A 21241-nucleotide genomic window follows, 5' to 3' on the forward strand; every position below is an offset into this window, starting at 1 on the left:
GTCCTTCCCTCAGCACATCCTCCCTCCTCGCTGCTGCCCGGCCACCGGCTTTTCCCCGGTTTGTCATGGCGGCCCGGGGCACAGCGTGCTTCCCGACCCTCCCGGGTCCCTCCTGCCCTGCCTGGGGCTGCCTGGGGCTCCCCTCTCCACACCTCCCAGCTCACTGGCTGCAGCCGGCCTGGGGACAGAGAGCATCTTTCCGTAGGTTTTCTTGTTTTATTCGTTGGTTATATTTTTAAGGAACAAAATGGACCACTGTGATAATCTCATCCGATCTTGAGGTAACTTCCTACGTGCCCTAGGAGACAGTTTCCTGTCTGCCGCCCTGTTCCCAGACAACAGGGTCAAAGCCCTGTCTGTCTGGGGGTGCAGGCGGGAGGGAAGATGGTGCTGCAGCCGCTGAAGAGGAAGGAAACCCCGGAAAGGACTCAGCAGGCCTGCCGGGCAGGGCCTGGGTAAGGACTTGGCACATGGTGCGGTGCGACCTGTTTGAATTTTAGAGGGAGGATGGCGCGCGGTGACCTCAGACAGGCAGCATGGGCCTTGGCGCGCAGTGACCTCAGACGGACAGCATTTGCGTGGTCTGACGTACATTTGGGAGGGCTGGCAGTGGCAATTGTATGTCCAGCTGCAGTAGGCAAGGGCGCGACAAAATAACAGCACTAATTCCCCAGACGTGCTAGAAACTTCTGCAAATAGTGTGAATTTAGCTCAGTCTCATGACTTTTAATTTGTGCTTTTGATTTTGTTTTTTTCATTTTGCTTTGGCACTGGCAATGTGAAATGAAGCTGCACTTGAAAGTAAGTAACAGTCATCTAAATGGAAGACTCATCCAGTGTCATTTTTATGTTTTAGACAAAATCATCCAGGAAAGCCTCATAACATCAGTAACATGAAAGGATCTTAAAAGTAGGCCATGAATACATGTACAGATATCAATTTACCAGCTGCTGAAGTACAGCCATCTCCTGGGTGGAAAACAACAGCTGTTTAATCACGTACGCTAATACTAGCAAAACAGACCCCATCTGAAAATTTGCATCTATGCAAAAGTATTTCTTCTATTCCTGGGGAAGCTTACTTCGTAGCGATACCTTTGATCCATCCCTACTGTTTTAAGTGCTTGTATCTGCCAATTAGAGTCAGTTTTGAACACATGTAGATAGGTTACAATAGATAATGAATGTTATTATGTCTTATTCTATCATTTGAGCAGGTTTGGATTGTTTTTTGTTTGGCCATGGCCAAAATATAGAGATTAAAAGTTAGTGCTTGGACTTGCACTAAGATGCTAAATAATGTTTAAAAATAATTGCAAAAGCCACAAGATTTTCCCTGTGCCCAGCTGTTCCTTCTTCCTTTCACCAGAAGCTTCTGACCCCATTAGGTGGGCTGAATGCCAAATAAATTGTAGATGTGCTCGTCTTTAAGCAAGAAGTAAATTTCTCTCAAGGGTATAAAATGAGAATCCTTATTTGTTTCAAATCAAGTACTGAGTTTGCTTCCAATGCAAAATTAATGATCCTAATTTAAACCATGAGGAAATGGGAAAGGATATGTTGGATTTGGAGGTAGACAGCTGGAGAAGAAATACAGTAGTGAAAGCAGTTATGAAACAAAAACTGAAGCAATTACAATCACTTCTCCAAATGTGAAAGCCTGAAATACTTCAGGATACAAGTCCACTAATTACAAATCTAGCAAATATGCCTATAGAGCTTTACCTCTGTGCTGGCAGGAAATAGGAAAATAGATCATCAAGAAACGTCATTGTTCTTCTTCTGGACTTCCTAATGTATCAGCAGTTTAAGTGTTGGTATTTTGATCACTTGGTTCTGGAAGAGTTGTTTAGCTATTCTCTTACAGGCTAGAAATAACTTAAAGCTTGTTTAGCTCATTGTCCATCTGTCCACCATGTCTTGTGCTATACAGTCTCTGAGGATTCGCTGTAAAAAATGAATGCTTTTTACTATAAGATACAAGACATAATTTAGGAGATCAGAGAATTTATAAATTAAAAATTACGGAATCAGCCTAAAATCCCTACGAGTACATGTTTTTCTTGAAATAACACAAAGTTTAAGCGGGCTCTTGAAGGCTAAGTTCCTGAAGCATCATTCTTGATAGGGAAACCGATCAATAATAATTATAGCTCTGCATATCAATCTGTAATTTCTCCCTGCAATTTCTTTATGTAGGTAATTGTAGTAAACAAGAAGAACAAAGCTCTTTATGTCTGCTGAGTTAGATAAAATTGCCAATTTTAAAGCAATGCAATTTTATTACTGTTTATTATGTGCTAATTTGAAAAGGTACATGCTAGACTAAAACAAGCTACTGCTATATTATTAGGATGGTCTGAGCTAAGCTAAACTCTGTGTTTTTTTACCTAAACAAAATACCTGCAAGTAAGGTAGTGCATACCATAACTTTCAACAGTCACGTTATGCTTAGATGAAAAGAAAATTCGGGGGTGAAAGCGAAAGAAGTTTTGTTTTTATCAAATCAAAATATATGATACCTGCCCATAGGTTTAGTTCATGTAACTTAGGGGTATTAAGTAATCTAAGAATTAGCCTATCAGCTTGGTTATTTGTAACAGTAAGTAATACCCTCTAGTGGTATACATAGGAAAAGGAAAAGAAGCCAGACAAAGAATGATTACTAATTTTTTTTTAAATTGTGAAAGAGGCTAAATAACACTTTGGTTTGTGTAACATAGGGTATCACTAGCCTGTCGAGAAGTGCCAGTTAAAATGGAAATGCACTGCAAGCATTAGACTTGAGTTAGATGTCTGGGCTTAGTTAGAACAGCTGGTCTAGAATATGAACTGGACCACTAGAAGCCTTGAATCGCTTGTTGTTTGCAGACAAACAGATTTTCAGACTGCAAGCATTGCTTTGCAGTGGCAGGAGTGGTTCTAGTGATCCAGGTCACAGAGATCTGTCCTTAAATCTAAGGGCTACATTTAATTGCTACATGTTAGGAATAACTCTGTAGGCAAAACAGGAACACTTATCAGTCTCCAATATTGCAATAAAGTCTGTATTTCCAGATTCCATGTGCAGTTCAGAGTTCATTATAGAAAAAAGATTTTCTGAAGAAGCTCATATACAGGGTTTCCTGCAGGTCTTACCAGGTCTTTTGTTTTATTTGCCAATTGGCAATTGGCAAACGTTCAGAGATGAGGTTAGAACTGACAGTGCTGGAGAAAAAAATCCAACAAATGCTCCCCTCACCTAGAAAAAGCTGTTGAGCTTATTACAATAAGTATGTAAATACTTTTGAATCTTTTCCAGAAGCCCGGTCTACTAATGTAGAGTCATATAGGTCCATTTTGAAATAATCTTTGTTTCCATAAACAAAATATGTCTAAGTAATGGTAACATCTAGGAACTTCTTCCATTTCTCTAAAGTCAGTGTGCACAGTATTTGTCTTGATGTGATGCTACTTGACAAGTATCACATTCTGATTGTCAGTTTGGTTTTGCCCTTCGCCTGCAACCCCATTATTGCTAAAAGACTAAAGAGCTTTTGCTAGTTTGTCATGATTTTCTGGTGGCACTGATTATTTCCCACTCCTGCAAGAGGAAGGATCCCATACTATTCAGGTATCACACTGGTTCAGACTTTAAATCAGCTTCTCAACTAATGTTAAGCAAGAAGGTAGTCAGAAGCTAATTATTTTAAGGCCTCATGAAGGAAAGATTTACTATGCCTTATCTTTCTGAGCTCTTATAATTCTGTATTATGTTCCTGGCATTAGTTCAGCTACTGCAGGGTCTTGGACCAGTCCAATCTTCAATACGTCTAGTTATCTCCTTATTATTTTTTCTTTTCTTCTGCTGTGGCAAACCAATCTCTGCTCTCTTTATCGTCTTCTAAAGCATATAATAAAAGAATGAAAGAAATTGCCCATCTCCCAAGCTGGTGTAACTTCACTGATATTAATGTAGTACTATATGATCTAATTAAACTCACTAACTTTCAGACTCCACATCACGTTTAATAAAACTGAGACAGTAATTAAAAAGTTCTGACAAGGATTTATTAATTTATGCTTGTGGACAAATGTGTCTGGCAGTTGAATGATGAGATTGCCATACTCTGTACAGAGAGATTTTTCTAGAAGTCTTCTTTCCACTGCATTGACAGAACGTGCAGTATAGAAGTTCAGGAGTGGGTATCAGTTCACAGACTCTAACCCAGTTACAAAGATGGCTGCATGCCCAGATGAGATGAAGGTTCAGACTTTCTTGCTGCTGTTCCTGTTCTGTATATTCAGTCTTGCTGAAAAACCAATCAAGCTGTCTGACATCTAGCACAGGTTGGAGACACTAGGTGTTACCTTCCTGTGCTAAGCTGGCTAGGAAGTTTTATTACCAAAAAGAAAAGAAAAAAAAAAATCTCAAAAAGCTATTTCAAGCTAAAAGCTGGAAGGAAAGAAGCTAGTCAAGCTGAGCCTTCTGTGCCTTTTTTCTTCTGTCTGTGCTGAATGTTGAGAAAAGTCTCCTTCAAAGGAAAAGAACCTCTATACTTTAACTGGAGGAAAATGGCAGTTCTGTGGTTACTTTAAAAATGCTGCTTTCTGGCAGGTGGGCAGATACTGACTGTAAGTGGCATTTTGTGCAGAACACTTGCAGATGCGCAGATATTGATGGTGAATGGCATTTTGTGCAGAACATTTATTTTTCAAACCTTTAAATACCGATTTATGTATATAAGAAAGACATATAAAATCTCTAAATATTTTTCCAAGCCTTAATTTCCTCATCCACTGGAAAAAAAATAAATATTTAAGTTTTCTAATCTTCACTTGAATTGTCAAATTCCTCCCAGTCTGATACGCTCATAACTTCTGATGGAAAGTCAAGGTGATACTTCACGCGGTCTGCATGCCATTCTGAGAACCATTTCTCTGTTTCCATTAAAATAGCCCTGGGCAAAGTGAGGACGCAGGCAGCCATCCCAGAAATATCATCCTCCAGCTGGGGCCCTTCCTCCCAGCAGTCTCTCTCTGCATCGTAAATGTGGACATAGTCCATGCGGATTCCTCTGTTGTGGGATCTGCCTCCCAAGACATAGACCCTGTTGTCTAAGACTGCAATACCTGGCTCTCCGTGTCCTGCAGGAAGCGGACATACATTTGTCCACTGATCAGTGCTTGGCCTGTAGCAGGCAACCTGTAAAAGAAAAAAAAAAAAAGAGTAAGATCAGCCAAAATCAAACTTGTATCTTAGTGACAGAGCCTGGCCATATGGCAAACTATTTAGGAAGTCATGCAATATCATCAGTCTTTTGACAGGGTGCTGGTAATGGAGAGAGCATATCACTGTGTAGTAGAAGTACAGTACTCAGCAGGAAACTGTGCATAGTTGCCTATAGCTTTGAATCACAACTTCTGACCCTGCTGCTGAGGTAACAGCTGTATGTCATTCAAAACATCTGTACAAAAGTGGCAGAGATGGGGACACGTGCTAATACAAGCTGAGACATAATGCATCTGTTTGCATTAGGAAAAAATGTGCTGGAAGATACGAATATGACAAATCTGCTAAGCTGTTTCTGCACCGTATTTTGGGAAGTTTTAGATTTCACTGGGTACCTACTTGGCTAACTGCTTTTATTTGTAAGCACCTTTTTATCATTCAGATACACTTTTCAGGTAGATTTAATTCTGCTATCTTCCTTGGCTTTATAAGAGCAGTTACTTTTTGTGTCTTCTTTTTATGTCTCTAGCAGTTTTAGAAGTTGGAATAAGACTCAAGAGAATTCTCTCCAGCCATCACTTATAATCAGGTACTGTACATTTAACTTCATTATACAGTTGCCATCCAATGTATCCTTAACAACTCTGTCCTGCAATTAAACATCGGTAATTCAAAAGTCCTCGACTTAGGGAAAAAATGCATTTGAGAAGACAATGCAAAGTAAATTTAGTTGATGTGCTACTTATTGGGTATGTGCATCCCAATCAACATTATCCTTCCAAGATATTTTAAAATTGGTAGGAATTCCCAGTGCTGGAGCTTTAATGCTTTGTGGGTTAGACAATGTGTTCAAAACAGACAGCAGTGAAGAAATCATTGCAAGTTCTGCAGTTGAGTGAGGGAGAGCTAGTGCAGTAGCTGTTGCTGGGCAGTTTTATTTGCATACTTAGTAGGAAAAAGACATTACATCAGAGTGCAAGCATCCATAAGGAAGAGATTTTTCAAAAAAAGACACAGGTATGACATGCTCTCACCTGGTGAACATCCCTTCGGTACCCAGAATCATTGTTGCTTCCTCCAATTACATAGAGCTTTCCTAGCAGTGCAGCCATCCCATGCCAAGCACGTCTCACTGGACCATCTGCTAAAACATCCCAGCGATCAGTCTTTGGGTCATAACATTGTAGCTCCTTCAAATAGTCTTCTCCTCTCCTCCCACAGGTAATATACATCTTCCCATCCAGTGCTGCTCCCGCATGTGCATATACCTGTATCACCACATGGGAAAGCAAGAGGTTGAGGTCTGGATTTATGTATTTCTCCCAGTTTCAAAGTATGGAATAGACATTAAGGGAGTGACATTCTTCATGAGTTATGCAGATATCAACATCTCAAAGGATTTTCTCATAGATAATTCCTTTCTAGGTGATTATGCTTTAAGTGTGAATTTTTTAACGTAATATACTAGAATTTGTATGATGGCCAGAACTGCAGTAGTTTCTCATTCTTTATTGTTCCTTGATTAGAAGATCATTCATATAATTACTTTTCTCCCTAGTCTACTCGGAAGCCTTTCTGTTGGAGACTTTTCTTAAACAAGCAGTGTTATCAGGAATGCAAGATATCCTGCTTAGTAGCACTCAATTGGATCTGAAAGCTTTTTATATTCTCAGCATTGACACACATTTATTATTTGTTAAAGTGTTGCAAAGGAGGAAGATCAATACAAACTTTAACCTGCAAATTGAAATCGTTGCCTTTTTTTAGCAGTATTAGGCCTTAGAACGAACTTTTGCACTCATAACCCCAATTCCCATGTCACTACACCACTTCCTAGTTCCTATGGTCACAACTGCTAGTTTGGTGATTGCTGTTCTAGAAGGATAAATGGTACTGATGACAAATTTACTTACATATTTCAAATGAGTAATGATCTGGCTGAGATGTAAATCTGCATCACATAAGCTATGGTCACCAGAACTTGTTACCCAATCTCAGTTCTGTGTCCAGGAACCAAGTAGTCTATAGAAACTGGTGTACCTTCTTACTGAGGCACTGTCTTTTCTGATCAAGAGTAAAGCACATTGTCAGGACTGTAAGTGAGATGCTTTACTACTGTGGCTTGTAGTTTACCTCCCTAGGAGAGATGGGAACTTCCTGTTCTCAGAGGTTATGTGTTCAATTTTAAATAGTTTTAAGGATTAACACAATAAAGGTGCAGAGAAAAACAATAGTAAACCAGGAAAATAAGCATTTAACCTCAAAATGGAATTTACATATATTATTATTATTCTTTCTTGATATTAATTTATCCCATATACAGAGGCTAATGTTTCCCATCTGAATATCAACAAATTTAAAGCTAAACATGAGAAAAGCATCCAAAAAGATGAAATTAGGAACTGGGGAATTGTAGTAGTGTGTGTGGCTAATGGACTCCTTACCTCCTTCTTCAGAGGTGTCACATATTCCCAGGTGTTGCTTTTAGGGTCATACCTCTCCACTTCCCTCAGGTCTTCATGGTAATCTCTGCCTGCGACGGCATATATATAGTTGTCCACAACACAAACACTGAGGTCAGCGTGCTCTTGCTGTAGGGACTGGATCTGGAACCATTTGTTGTGTCGTGGGTCATACCTTGTAAAAGAATGGGATCAAAGAAAGTTACTCATGCAGCCACGGAATCATTGCTGGAATACCAGACAGCACCACAGATGTGGGTTACTTGTACTGTCTTTGGCTGAAATTGAGCTCAGCTGTAAGTGGAGTGAAATTTGGCCTTGTCAGCATTTTATTATTAGCAAAGTTGTTTTATTCTATTTTTAGAAGATGTATTTTAGCTGATACAATCATGCTATAAAAGCCTAGGTTTTCCATTGTCTTATGCATTGCTGTCAGGTTATATATCAAAATCTCTGCTTGCACAAAGCCATTCTACAAAGTAAAACAGTCTAAACATAGCACAAAGACTGAATCTGGATTGTCAAGAGTCCAAGAAGGGCATAAATATGTGGTGGCTTCTTGGATGCTTTTCCCCAAATATCTGCTGCTCAAAGTGAACCTGGAGATTCATTTTCAGATCAAAATATCTGTCTGGTCTGGAAATTTTAGTTACAGAGAAAACTGGTTGTGAAGTGAAACTATGCATGCCATAAAATAAGGGCAACTCAGAAAATATTTTTTTTTTTTTGTTAGCTAAATCTCTTTGTATTGGGACCAAAAGTATACACAGAGGACTTCTAGAAAATTCTAGTTGAAGACCATCTAGACAATCTGAGGTTCTAGGGAATCCTAGTTCATTACTGCTTCCCACGCCTTTAATACCTCCAACCAGGCAGCGCATGTAATACTTGTGAATGAGTAGCTGTTTCTACCCTATCAGGCTTGGCTTTGTCTCACAAGCACTGCTGGAAGCTTCCTGTTACTCTGAGGCTCATTTATTTATTTCTTGCTTTCTTTCACTGAGGCCCCTGCTCAGTTCCTAATCTTTTGGCTGGCAAGCATACAGACTGCGCTACTGCCTTACTGACTCAGAGATGGGCAACAGGGTGATAATAACAATAATAGCAGGATTATCCTTTTCTTACCTCCAACACCTTGACTCTGCTCGAAAACCACTTACATTGTTGTCTCCGCCAATTAAATATACAAAATTATTGAGAACAGCAATCCCTTGGTTGGACATTCTGGGAGCTAGTGCAGCTGTAAAGTGCCTCCACTCTCCCAACAAGGGGTTCAGATACTTGGCTTGATCACTGAGAACAATGGATGGAGTAGAATGCATCCCTCCAAATCCCACTACACACTGGAATTCTGATCTTAGCTGTGTCTGAGAGCTCTGAAGCATTGGCTGAAGACATTCATTCTTGTGGTACATTAATGCATCTGCGACTGTATCTTTTAAAGGACATGGACTTAATTTGTCATGAAGCCTTTGCAGGATCTGGGGTTCCATCAGAGGAAAACGAACAGTCTCAAGTAGCTTAAGGGGCTCCATCAGGGAGACCTGATCTGTCTCCAGTTGCTCTGGAGAATAATGATAAAAAAGTGCTCCATCGTAAACTTCAAACTCATAGTTAACCTCCAAACGGTTACTGCTGAGAAGGGAGTAGACCTTCTGCAAGGGTAGCTGTCGGTACACTTGTGTCCTTGAGAAAGCTGCAAAGTTCTTCAAAATGTAGGAGTCCAGCTGATCACTTAAATGTCTCAAGTCATAATGGTCAGCTAGCTTGTATACGTCGAGGATGTTCTCTTCGTCTACCCAGGACATAAGAAAATCACAACAGAACTTAATGACTTCTGGAATCTGCAAAAGAGATTTTTCATTCAGACACCACTTGCCTTATACTCAAGAGACAGGTGACAGAAGCCTGGGATGACTGTAAGAAAGTTGTCCACAGGATGACTGCTGTCTTCACAGTCTGATTACTATGTTCACTTGTGCCCAATTCACCTTTCTCCAGAGAAAAAGAACTCAACATGGGTATGTAGATTAATATAACATACAACTTCCAGCCACACTATACTGCAAGCCTGAGTTTGGCTTCAGGTACAGCAGCAGTGTGTCTTTGGAGACACATGGGACACTGGACAGCCAGGCTGCTTGGTTTGTTAGCATGGCACCAAGCTGCAGGCTGCCTGCGAGGCACTCACGTAAACAGAAGGCATGGAGGACATGGTTTACAGTCGCTCCATAACTGTTCTTTCAGAGCACTACAGAAATACTGTATCAAGACTGTATCTGTAACAAATATATCTGCATCACTGAAGAGCACAGGAAGCCATTTGAAAGGAAAATTAGTACTTAGTGTTGTCTTCTGAGTACAATTTGAAATTGCATCTGGCAGGAGAGACTACTGGCAAATAAAGAACTAAATGCTGTCCAAGAGCCCCCTCTGCTAACAAAGTGGTGCTAAGTGTGTAGGAATCAACTAAAGCAAGCACCCAGAAAGTTTAAGATTTAGTACCAAAGCCTTGTGCAGCAGTTAGCTGCAGGGGAAATTAGAGAAAAAAACCCTTGTCTTAAAGGCACATGAACTCTGCACTTAGTGCAGAAACCATAGTGGTAGGATTTCCTGTAGTGACAGGGTCAGGGGAGGTTATCTGCCTGCAGACTCAGCCTGGGGAGAATCTTGGCAGGCTTGAGCAACACAATTTCTGAGCAGCAAGCCCTGTCCTTTACCGTAGGCCAGAGGTATTCGACTCTAGGGAAGCTTTCATAAGCAGATCAGTGGGAGTGAGTGATGTATGAAATAGTCCTCTAGATGAAATGGTAAATTTTTAGAAGTTATAAAACCATTGGCACAAATGAGATGTGCATGCACTCATTCATTGTTCCTACACTTCCATAGTTAGTTCCAGTGGATACAGCATCCCAAAGAAATTCTTCTCATCAGACCCATGCACTTTTTCACCCCCTAATTATCCATCTAACTAGATATCTGTGTTTTCTTTTTCTTTCATTGCCACTTTTGTTTCTTGCTTCTTTTTTGTCATATCTCCCAGTATCTCACCTGAAGCTGACAGGCTGCAGCTAAGGTTTCCTGTACACTGTTCACACTGAGTTCCAGCTCAGAAGTGTAAATGAAGTTCAAGATTTTACACATTGCATTGTAGGAGATGCCATGAATATGAACTTCTTCTTGTTCCATCTCTCTCAGTCCTCCTGCAAACATTCCTCTGTAAAAAAAGACAATGGCACATGCTATGGCAGATTTGCATTGAAGCTATTTTCAGTTTTCTTATCTTATGTTGTCCTGGGAACATAAAAAATATTCAGAAAGATAAAAGCCTAGCCAGACGCTTTTATGGGATTAGCTCTTCTCTAAGCCAATGATACAAAGAGTACAGGCCTTTAGGACCTAAATAAGTCATACTCTTCGTTGTGCAGGAAAACTGTAGGGGCCATCTGAAAGGTATGATTCACAGCTGAAGGACTTTAATACAAACCCAGTACATATGGATAGTCAATGGGCAGAGGCAGATACTGTGAGCATTGGGGAAGAGGAAAAACAGAGGAACTTGGGGCTGCAGGAATCTTTTCTAAGCTAGAGCAGTTCTTTCTCCAGTTCGAAGTTCGTCTGGACTGCCTTGGGATTTGTTTGTTTGCTCTATGAAAATAAAGTCAGTTGAAGAAACTGCTAGTCAAATGGACCAGAGGAGTGCCTGATTTAATGGACAATGAGACACACCACAGGCACGTAACAGAGGAGTGACCCACTTCCAGTGACTTTTTGCGTATTATGAAATGATAACCAAAATGGGCAAAGTCATACGATGCTAAGTATATGTTAAAAGCCATCTAGAGTGCATCTATGCAGGATATCTGCTAAGATACATCTCTCCTCTTTATATACCTCCAAGTACCACAGGCAGTGAATTTAGTGGAGGTAAGCTCAGTGTGCAGAAACGAGCTTTATTTCTATAGCAACAGAGAGATGAATAAAGCCATACTTAGTATTTTGAAACACATTCAGCTCCATCTTATGGGTCTAATTTTACATCTAGAAGCAGTGTGCCAGGACAGAAGATTTTGAATCTGGCAGGTTTGAGTAACACGCAGAAACATGCCTCTTACTGCCGTTCTGAAATATACCTGAAATAGTCACAGGATGCAGCTAGAAGTATGCGATGAGCCTCAATAGGTTTCTCTTCCACTACCAGAACTACATCGAAGAGGATGCTGCTGTCTCGGAGAGATACCAAGCCACTGAGCAAGGCCTGAGAGTGCTCTGCACTGCGGTATGTGTTGCTGGTGCGCTGCTGAATGGAGGGCTCGAGTTGAGCTTTGTGTGGCTGAGTCAGCTCCTGATCCTCCGCCATCCCAGGCAGAAATGCTCAGCCACCAGCTGTAGCAGAATGAAATCTGTGAGACAACAGAATCAGCAAAGGTTTGTGCCTTTTGCTTTACGAATGATCCTCTGACCCCTGCCTGTCACAGAAAATAAATCAAACCAACTCCTCAGTCAATGGAGAGACAGTTCTACCCTGAAGGGATTATTCTGAATGATGATACTGGAAACAGACAGGTGTACATCAGCATGCTAAAGTGGCAGAACATGTTTTTTTAAACAAGTGTTCTGACTCTTGAGTTTTCACTGCAAGAGTCAGAGTATGCAGCATGTGGGGATACTTTTTTTCTTAGCAAGAGTGTCACTTCCCAACCCATTACCGGCATCCCTTGTTTCATTTGCATTTCTGCATCATTTGTAACAAAGAACAGACGTAATTTTTGCCAAATTCTAAATTGCCTAATATCCTCAAATAGCTTTGCTGCAATATAAACTGCATGTTCCACCCTTCTTGTGATATTTTACCGCAGAATCTGAAAGCTCTCCTCTCTCCCTGTCTTTGCTTTTTCATTCTCCTTAGCTGAGCACGTTCCCAACTGTCATTCTATACAATACTATATGAAACCGTAGGGTTCAAATGAGTTTCTTTATTGTGACAACTTCAAGCTAGCATGCACAACTGCTTTCCACTTCACCATGATTCCCTGCAGAGAGAGGGTATTTCCTCCAGCGTAGGCGCTACACAGGGCTATCCTGTACCTTTTGCTAGGGCTGCCATTGCCACTGTAGGAAGGTCCCCTATGGCACATGGGGAAACACCTGTGAAAAGCTAGCTGGAAGTGACTGTGTTTCATGTCTATGGTTAAGCTCTCAAAATCTCATGAGTCCTCTTCTACCATCCTGTAATTTACCCTTTCCATTGTCTCTGAGGAATGTCAGATGTTGTAGCAGTTAGAGGTCTTAGACTCTATCCAGTTGTCAGAGCACATTAAAAAAAACCCCACATTAACAAAAGGAAATAACTTAGCTGATACAGCTGCTTAAGACACAGTTATAATAACCTCTCCTCCAGCGGCCTGGGAAATAGCTTAATGGCACAAGGGACAGTCACAAGGGGTTATCAGCAGTCAGAGAAGCAAAAGCAGAACAAACCCAGCAAATCCAACCAAACAATGAAGAAGTGGAACCATTGTTTAATTGTGTCAACCGTACACAGTGAATGCAGCACTGGAAATCTCTCAAAGTACTACAGGGTCTTCTGTGTATGGTCAGTGAGCACGGAGCTATCTGGATGACACCAAGAAACAGAAAAATGTTTATTGTTCAGCCTGAGGGAAGTTACCCTACACTGTGCAAAACAGAAGGAAGCTAGGCGGCATTGCATGGTGAAAGAGATGGAAAAAATCCTGAAAAAGCATATTAATGGCTGTCTGCTCTTTGCCAGCAAAACCAGGACAACCAGCTCAGAAGAGGAGCTCTGATGAGACAGCCTTCTAGGGAGCACATTCAGATCGATTATATGGGGAAAACTATCCGTCATCAGCTGAAGAGATGAGTGATGGATTATTTTTCATGACAGGTAGATGCTTTTCCTAGAAATAAGATGACTGCATTTGAAGCAGACAAAACATTACTGTATCATTTGATTTGCTCCTGGGGAATATTAAAAGTGATGGATTGAGGCAGGGGAGATAACATAGCAAGAAAGGCAAGTGAAGGAGTGAGTGTTACTAGATGTTTATCAGAAATTTCCTGTTTCACTACAAGGGAATAAATGCAGCAAAACCAAAGTAGGGTGAGCTATGGCCCAAATGAGGAACAGATTCAGATAAACCACATTAACTCTGTTCATGTGGTTTAATGTGGTTAATACTCCAGAATTCCATAGTTAATGCTCAAAAAAAGCTTGCATCTTTTCAGCTACTTAGAGAGCTATATCAAAAGAAGTCTCTATGAGAGTAAAATCATTGCATCAAAAAGCAGAAGTAAATGTAACAAATGAACTATTTTCTGAATTCAAAGACTTTTGTTGTTATCTAAAACTTGCCAGCACTCATAAGCTCTTCTTGTACATGGATACATGAAGTTTCTTAATTACACTGTGGCTACTCAGAGAACCTGTATCCTGTCATGTGTGTCTCTCCTAAATTGGGCTTCAAGGCTCATAAGTAAGTGTGAATGCCTATTGTAATAGTTTTAACCAATGGTAACAGACTAGAAAAATGTTCACTGTTATAATTTTAATGGATTATTGCCTACTTATGAAATCAAAGGTGAGCATTTATGGTATTAACCCACGATGTCTGGCTGACATAGGTGGTTAAGTCCTCTTCTTTGAGCTGAAAGCCAAGGAAAGCTTCTTACCATGTACCTAGGAGCTGGTAGACAAAACCTTTAAGACAAGGAAGGCTTGTGGGGGATGGCCAGCAAGATTTGCTTAGCTGATTACTGAGTGCCCTCACCTTTGTAATAGCTGTACAAGGAGCAGCTGGGGTGGGTAGGAAGTCAGAGTGGTTGTTGAAGCAGGGTTAGTAGGGTTGTGTTGTGGGCTGCTATGAAAGAACAGTGGGGTGGTTTTGGCATTCAAGTTTCTGGATTAAATGCAGGATGCTTGGTGAGCTCATACTTTAGTGTATTTCTCTGAATATTGTTCTAAATGCTGACTACAAGATTGCTGGGGAGGGGTATTGGTGTTGGCACAGCACTTTGCTTCTCAGGCTATGTGGTCTAACTATGACCTTTCTCCTTGGGCTTTGTGCCTTTGTTACTGTCTGAAAATCCGATAGCCCAAACAGTGAAAGTGTACTATTTGATGTGTGGGGTACCAGCTGAGTGGGGGGGAATGACTGTTAATGTATCTAGAAATTGTTATGCTTTTTAAGTGTCCATCAATCTTAAAAATAGCAGGGAAGTTTACTGAATAATCTCTATATTTTTAGCTGAAAATAATTTAACTCCATCTCCTCAAACTTGTATTTTGCTTAATCTTTATTGTACTTTAAAAAAAACCGAAGCTAAATGTAGTATGAGCAGTACAGCTCTGAATGGAGAGACAGAACATGTTTGTTCAGCTTCTTGCATCCTGCAGAAAACCTTCTATTTACTGTTTTTCCTTCCTGACCACTCACGAACTTTGATGGCTTTTTAGGACTTGAGACGCTATTCTCACAGTCTGGCATATCTGTCCCTGTAAACGGAGGAGCTGTAGGCAGGCCCTTGCTAGCTAAGGTGAACACCCAGTCCCTTGAATCATGCAGTGAAGTTCCCTCTATCCTGAGCCTCTACCAGAGGAGGGCTTGGAGGATGTTCTTCAGACCTCTCTGTTCTCTTACTTCTGTTATTGAGAAACTTGCTCTGTGACTGAGCCAGGTTCCTACAAATCTGAGTGATACACTTTTTCCCCCCCCCCTCCTCTTGTGCAAGTTTCTCAGTGCTGGTCAGCTGTTAACAGCGGGATTCAGTGTCTGAGTATTGCAGGACTGACCCTAAGGTGGAAGAGATGAGGAACTCTTTCTGTTCACTGTGTTGCTTTAACAGTAGCAAAGATAAAAAGTATTGTTTCATGTGCTGTGGGATGCTATCTCCAGAAACAAGGGAAGGTAAGTGCTTGCTCCAACCACTTTGAAACTGAAGAGAAAATCACGCTAGAGATTTTCTTGGCTGGCTGCACAAGGTATCTGAGACTGCAGTTATGTTGGTTTGCATTTGTCTTTTAGAGGACATGGGTGATTGTAGTGATTAATTTTGGCGTATTACAAGTGAGTGCCTAGTACAAAGAGAGGAAAGAGGCATATGAGGTCAGAAACTGTATGTGTGTTTCCACAGGCAGTGCTAACGTAGGCAGACATGCACTGTTTGGTCACTTCAAATCAAGGAGTTAAAAAAACCAAACCAAAACAAAGCCCACCTAAATGGTAAAACCCTCAGAGGGAGCTAGAATGACATGACTGCTCTTTTTCAGTAGCCTGAAATTTTCTAGATTCTGTGCCTGGATTTCATTTAGGAACCAGCAGAAGGCAGCTATGCCTTGCAACAGTAGACATGAAGGGAGTGTGAAGGAAATCTAGTATTTCCTTCTATTTCCTCTACTGTATTGAAAGTTCACTGTCTTACTAGTGGTCTCTTGTAATAAGCTTTGGCCACAGTGGAAGCTACAGGGTCTCAGTGACTTGCTGATAGCTCTATGTGATTATCTTGTATTCAAATTCCATTACCACAACATGCTTCTGCAGATTACTTCTATGAAAAAGTACAAGTCTTAGTGAGGTTTCTGATTATTCAACTGAAATAGTACATGAAGAGTTGTGATTCAGTTTTTTAACAAAGTTCCCTCTCTGATCAATGACAGAATACTTTACTTGCTTTCACAGCAAAAGTACGTGGTTTATAACTGACAAGGTTGGCACTGCGACAGGAGGAATTAAGGGAATGGATTGTGGCTTGATCATTCAAATGGCAAAATGGTGAGAGACTGGTATGCTGGCTTGCCCTTGTGCTTACTGAAAATCCTCATCCTTTTAAGAACAGAGGGTATAGGAATGGAGTAGCTCAACTAGAGCAAGGAAAGTAAAAATTAAAGGCATGGTAAAATAGATGCGGTAGAACACAATACAGTGTCTGTCCTACCTGAATTTTTAAGTGCAGAGCAATTGTTTTATCAAGGTGTTTGTGTGTTGCTCCAGTAAAGAACATTCTGGGGAGTGGGAATTCATATGGCTTACAGCATATGCTTCCTGAGACTGAGAACAGAGTCCTGCTTCCCTAAGAATATATCTGTGTTGTAGCTGGGAGCACTTCTCAGCAGCTGAGTCAGGGCATATGTTCTGGATGCATCCTGCTGCCATTACCGATATACTCAGCCTTTATTCTCTGGAGAGATATACTGTACACTAATCCTGTGCTTTAAAGTGTAGATGATTTACAGTGATGAAGTTTGGTATTGGTATTGCATAAGTTGATACAAACCTAGACAACTATTCCCCCCTTCTACCACTAGCATCCATGTCACACAGTGGTGTTTACTAGTGTGTGGTGTGGGAGGTGGTTTTGGGTTTTTTTTTTTTCCCTACAGTTCTGCTGACAGCTTTGATTCTCTACTGTAGAGAAATGGCTGCATACAGGAAGGATTATCTAAGTTAGTTTCTATGGAAACTCAGACATTTTGGTATTGAAGAGCTCATGACTGTCAGTTACATCTCTACAAAGAGGTGTTTTATGCAGATAGTGATATTTTCTTGTGCATCAGCTGTGCCCAAAATAAACTAGAGCTTGATGGTGTCAGGTATCCAACTCTGTTTAGCTTGCTGCCATGTGGACAGGTGGTTCAAGCTTGGTGGGGGTCCCATGTTGTCTGAGAATTGTAGAATAATTTAGGCTGGAAGAAACTTAGGAGGTCTGTAGTCCAATTTACTGCCCAAAGCAGGGAAGACTTCAAAATTGGGTCAGGATGCTGAGAGATTTGTCTAGTCAAGTGCAGAATCTCCATCCTTGTCAATAATCAGAAAATTGAGTGCTTAACCATCAAATTTGTTTTCTTCTTTATCCTGTCTGAATGTCTTTGCCTGCAATTTGTGATACCTGCCTCTCATCCTTGGCACTGTGCACTACAAAGGAGAGTTTGGCTCTGTATTTTCCTGTACTCATTAGATAGCTTAAAAAACAGCAACTGGCTCTCCCCTTAGCCTTTTCTTCTCTGTATTGAACCAACCCAGCCTTCTGGCCTTGCATGCGCTTGTACCTCCCTGTACGTGCTCCTGTCCTGTATGGTGGTCCTCCACTGAACTCACAGGTTTTTCTTTGAGCATGGTGCTCAAAGCTGAGCATGGTGTTCAGGTTTTGCAGGCTTGTAAGTGCTGAACAGAGTAGGAAATAATAATTTCCCCTGACCCACTGGCTACACTTTTGCTAACAAAGCCCAGTATGAAGCTGGCCCCTATTGGAGGAATCATATTAAACTTGGCTGTTCCCCAGGACCCTCAGGCTCTCTTCTTGCAAAGCTGACTTGTAGCTAGGCTTTTCTCCAGCCTGCTCTGATATATGGAGTTATTCTGACCCAGATGCATGATTTCACTTTTGCTATTGAAATTTATGTGGTTCCTCTTGGTCCATTCTTAAAGCTTGCTGATGCCCCACAGTTGCAGCTCTGTCCTCTTTCTTGCAGGCCATCTTCTTCATAGCTTTTTTCTAATACAGAGCTACTAGTAGTATGGCGTGCTGATTGTGATCCAAATAGATTAGGCCCTTAAAAGTCTGAGTGCATTGAAGGAAGTTTAAAATCTGTGCCCTAAGGCATCCCACACCTTCATCTCTCTCTAGGGAGTAAAAAGAATTAGGATCAAAGCCAGGCTTCAGCTGAAAGCCTGACAAGGAGACAAGATATGAGATCAGAGCAAAATGCTAGTTGGGCTGACGCTCAGGGGTTGCAAATGCAAATACGCAGAACCTGGCTATGTACCAGAATTTTAACAGGGCAGAGGGCACACAAACAAATAGATCAACTAGTCAGGGAGTGTGCAGAATGGGGAGGCAGCTGGGTGCCTGCCAAAATAGTTCAGAAAACAGATCCGATGCCACAAGCAATGTAAATTGAAAAGCAAAACTATTGTTCGTTCTAACTGGAGTGCAAATACTGGAATAATTGACCAACTATATAATAATTTGTAACGGACACTTGTCTTCTACATAGCAAACAGTCTTAAAATTGAGTACACCATTATGTGTAGACAAGACTTAAGCCAGTTTTGTGCTTTTTGAAGAAAAAGGGAACAGAAGAGAGGTGAGGAAAAAATAGAAGCTTTGCTCAGCAGAACTTCTTTCAGAATTATCCCTCTATGCATTCACAAATGTGCAAAAAGAAAAATAAACTTCTTCCTGAAATACCACTTCACTTTAGGAACTTTCTACAAATAAGGGAAACAACCCAAACAACTTCTTTTGACTGAGGTCCCCACAAAAAAGAAAGAAACAGAGATATCTGGTAGTATATAATATCTCAACATTAGTTTTGGATAGGTCTATACACACCATCTTTCTTTACGTCACTAATGGAAATATGCAAGCACATCACTCTGGGCTGGATTTCTGAGTAATTTTCAGTTCCTACCATTAGTAGTGTACTTGAAGAGTGGGAGGAAACCAAAAGGTGTGGTTTGGGAAACAGCTTTTGCAAACTAGGCTGTCTCACAAATTTTGGCATTCATTCCTTTCAGCAAACACCTGTTGTGGTGTTTTTTTTTTTTTTTCCCCCAAACCTATTACAAGTTATTTCTAAGACATATCGAGAATAAAGCATCTCATATTTAATATGTATATGGCAAAACTCCCACGAAACGTATATGTATTTAAATATATAGATATTTTAAATGGTTTTTTCCCCCATGAACAGTAGGATGACCTAAAGAGTATGAGCTTTCTAACTTGAATGTTTTGCCTTATCCATGAGTGATTTGGAACTTAGCCAAATTCATAAAATTGTAAAGTGTTCAGTGGTGCATTTCTGGGAGGTGGCCTGTGGCCCAAATACTACCAAGAGATTGTAATACAGAAAACAAAAATTCAATACACTGCTAAAATGCTTTCTCTTATGGCTTCATCATCTTTTAAGAGTTTGATTATCTCTTACTACATTTTTTTTTTCTTGTTCCTAATCTTGAAATGAGATTTGCTTTTCATCTGAGCCTTTCAATAGTCATGTTCTGGTTTGGATGGATTGGCTGCCTGTGTTTGAAGGAAGGGCTGTTAAGCAACTGTATTCAGGCAGGGTGTACGTGCTTACCCTAAAAACAGGTAACCTACCACTAAGGCTCCAGCTTTTTCTAGAATCAGGTGGTAGTGTTTAGTTCTATGTCCAGATAGATCTGGAAAATCTGTGAGGAATTTTTTTTTTTTTAAATGAAGCTTCTACAGGATGAAGCTCTTTAAGTAATAACTATGACAAAATTGACTGTTCATAAATTGCCCAATGGTATATGTTCTATGAATCGAGAGACTCAGCTAGTTGGCAAGACTTGAACCTTTGTTGAACTGCTTAAACCACATAATGAGTTCTTAATAGTCTAAAATACAAGGAGGAAAAAAAATTAGATAGTAATTAACTCTGTGCCAAATTCAACAATTGAGTGACCTGCAAGAGAGCAAAAGCCTCTTCTAGCATGCTCTAGCTCTGATTTCTGTATAAAACATTAATTCTTTTGTATTATTCAGCACATTAATGTCACTCCTGTGGGGATCTGTGGGGTTGTGGGTTTTCTTTTCTGCCTATAACTTATAAGCGTCCCCATCAGGAACACAGAATGAGCAGTTTTCTCAGCAGGGGAAGACTACTTGGAATTGCATGTCATTGGAAGAGACAGCCTGACTATAGACTAACTCTGTAATGAAGAAGTGAAAGCCAGTTCAAGCATGCTTGGGGTTTTACTTTTCTTTTCCCCTTTTGAAAATGCCTTTCCAAGTCCTGACACCCAGTATCTTCCCCCTCTCTCACCCCACCTCCTGTGCAGGCAGCCCAAGTGCTGGCCAGGACATCCTCAGGGGCTTCATGCAGGCAGCAGGGCCTTGGCCTCAGCCCTGGCCTGGCCTGGCCTCGGTGGCTTCATGGGGGCGACAGGGCCTTGGCAAGGGGCTGTCTCGGCCTCCCTGGGACGAGGGCGGCGGCGGGGCTGGCAGACCCAGCCCGGAGCCTGCTGCGCTGCCCCCCAGACCTGCTCTGCCCATCGCACCTGGCGGCCCCTCGCCCGTGCTCCCCCGCCCCTGGGCATCCCTGCGGCGAGCAGGGGGACGCGGGCACGGCCTCACCCGTTCGGGCCTCGTCCTCAGCACCGGGCGCTCCAGTCCACGTCCGGCGCCCCCTTCCCCCCCGCCGTCGCCGCTGCCGCCTCCCCAGCCACCTACCGAGAACGGCGGCGGCGGCCTCCGCCAGCAGCTTCCGCCTTCATGTGCGACCCGGAAACCACGGCGACCGCGCGTGACGCGCCCGCCCGGCGAAGGAGGGGCGGCCGCGACCGGAACCGGGGCGGGCGGCGGGGGCGAGAGCCCCCAGCGTCACATGGGCACCTGCCAGCCCGAGGGGCCCCGGCTGCCTGCCGCGCTGCGGTGTCCCTGAGCGTGCGAGTGCTCAGTCGTGCGCCGGACCTGTCACCCCCGTATTGAGGCCTGGGGCTGCGGGCGGCTGCACCCGCTGGGTACCGGTGCCCGGGCCGCTACAGCCGGTAGTGTTTCGGGGGGCGGGACTACATTTCCC

At 41.9% G+C, this 21241-nt stretch overlaps 1 protein-coding gene across 3 annotated transcripts; it reads right to left on the reverse strand.

Moving 5' to 3' along the window:
• Positions 1-4028: 4028 nt before the first annotated feature.
• Positions 4029-21184, reverse strand: KLHL22 (kelch like family member 22). 3 transcript variants are annotated; one of them, XM_086761725.1, is made up of 7 exons: positions 20893-21184; positions 11808-12060; positions 10726-10891; positions 8800-9518; positions 7657-7849; positions 6247-6480; positions 4029-5185 (listed from the first exon to the last, which is right to left on the reverse strand). In XM_086761725.1, the coding sequence occupies exons 2-7, from the start codon at positions 12032-12034 to the stop codon at positions 4808-4810; spliced, it is 1917 nt and encodes a 638-aa protein (XP_086617851.1). In that variant the 5' UTR covers positions 12035-12060; positions 20893-21184; the 3' UTR covers positions 4029-4807. The 3 variants fall into 3 exon arrangements, with proteins under 3 accessions (XP_086617851.1, XP_086617849.1, XP_086617850.1); XM_086761723.1 differs by having other exon boundaries at positions 11808-12077; XM_086761724.1 differs by lacking the exon at positions 20893-21184 and adding an exon at positions 20491-20795 and having other exon boundaries at positions 11808-12077.
• Positions 21185-21241: the final 57 nt, after the last annotated feature.

The sequence above is a fragment of the Chlamydotis macqueenii genome, chromosome 17, assembly GCF_036417535.1.
Source record: "Chlamydotis macqueenii isolate bChlMac1 chromosome 17, bChlMac1.mat, whole genome shotgun sequence".
Classification (NCBI taxonomy): Eukaryota; Metazoa; Chordata; class Aves; order Otidiformes; family Otididae; genus Chlamydotis; species Chlamydotis macqueenii.

Excerpts from the sequence above, each read along its gene's own strand:
- KLHL22 (XM_086761725.1), bottom strand. The coding sequence starts at position 12,034 with ATGGCGGAGGATCAGGAGCTGACTCAGCCACACAAAGCTCAACTCGAG. Across the intron at positions 6,481-7,656 it reads TGACACCTCTGAAGAAGGAG|GTATATGCACATGCGGGAGC; the intron begins GTAAGGAGTCCA and ends GTGGTGATACAG. Across the intron at positions 5,186-6,246 it reads ACCGAAGGGATGTTCACCAG|GTTGCCTGCTACAGGCCAAG; the intron begins GTGAGAGCATGT and ends TTTCTTTTACAG.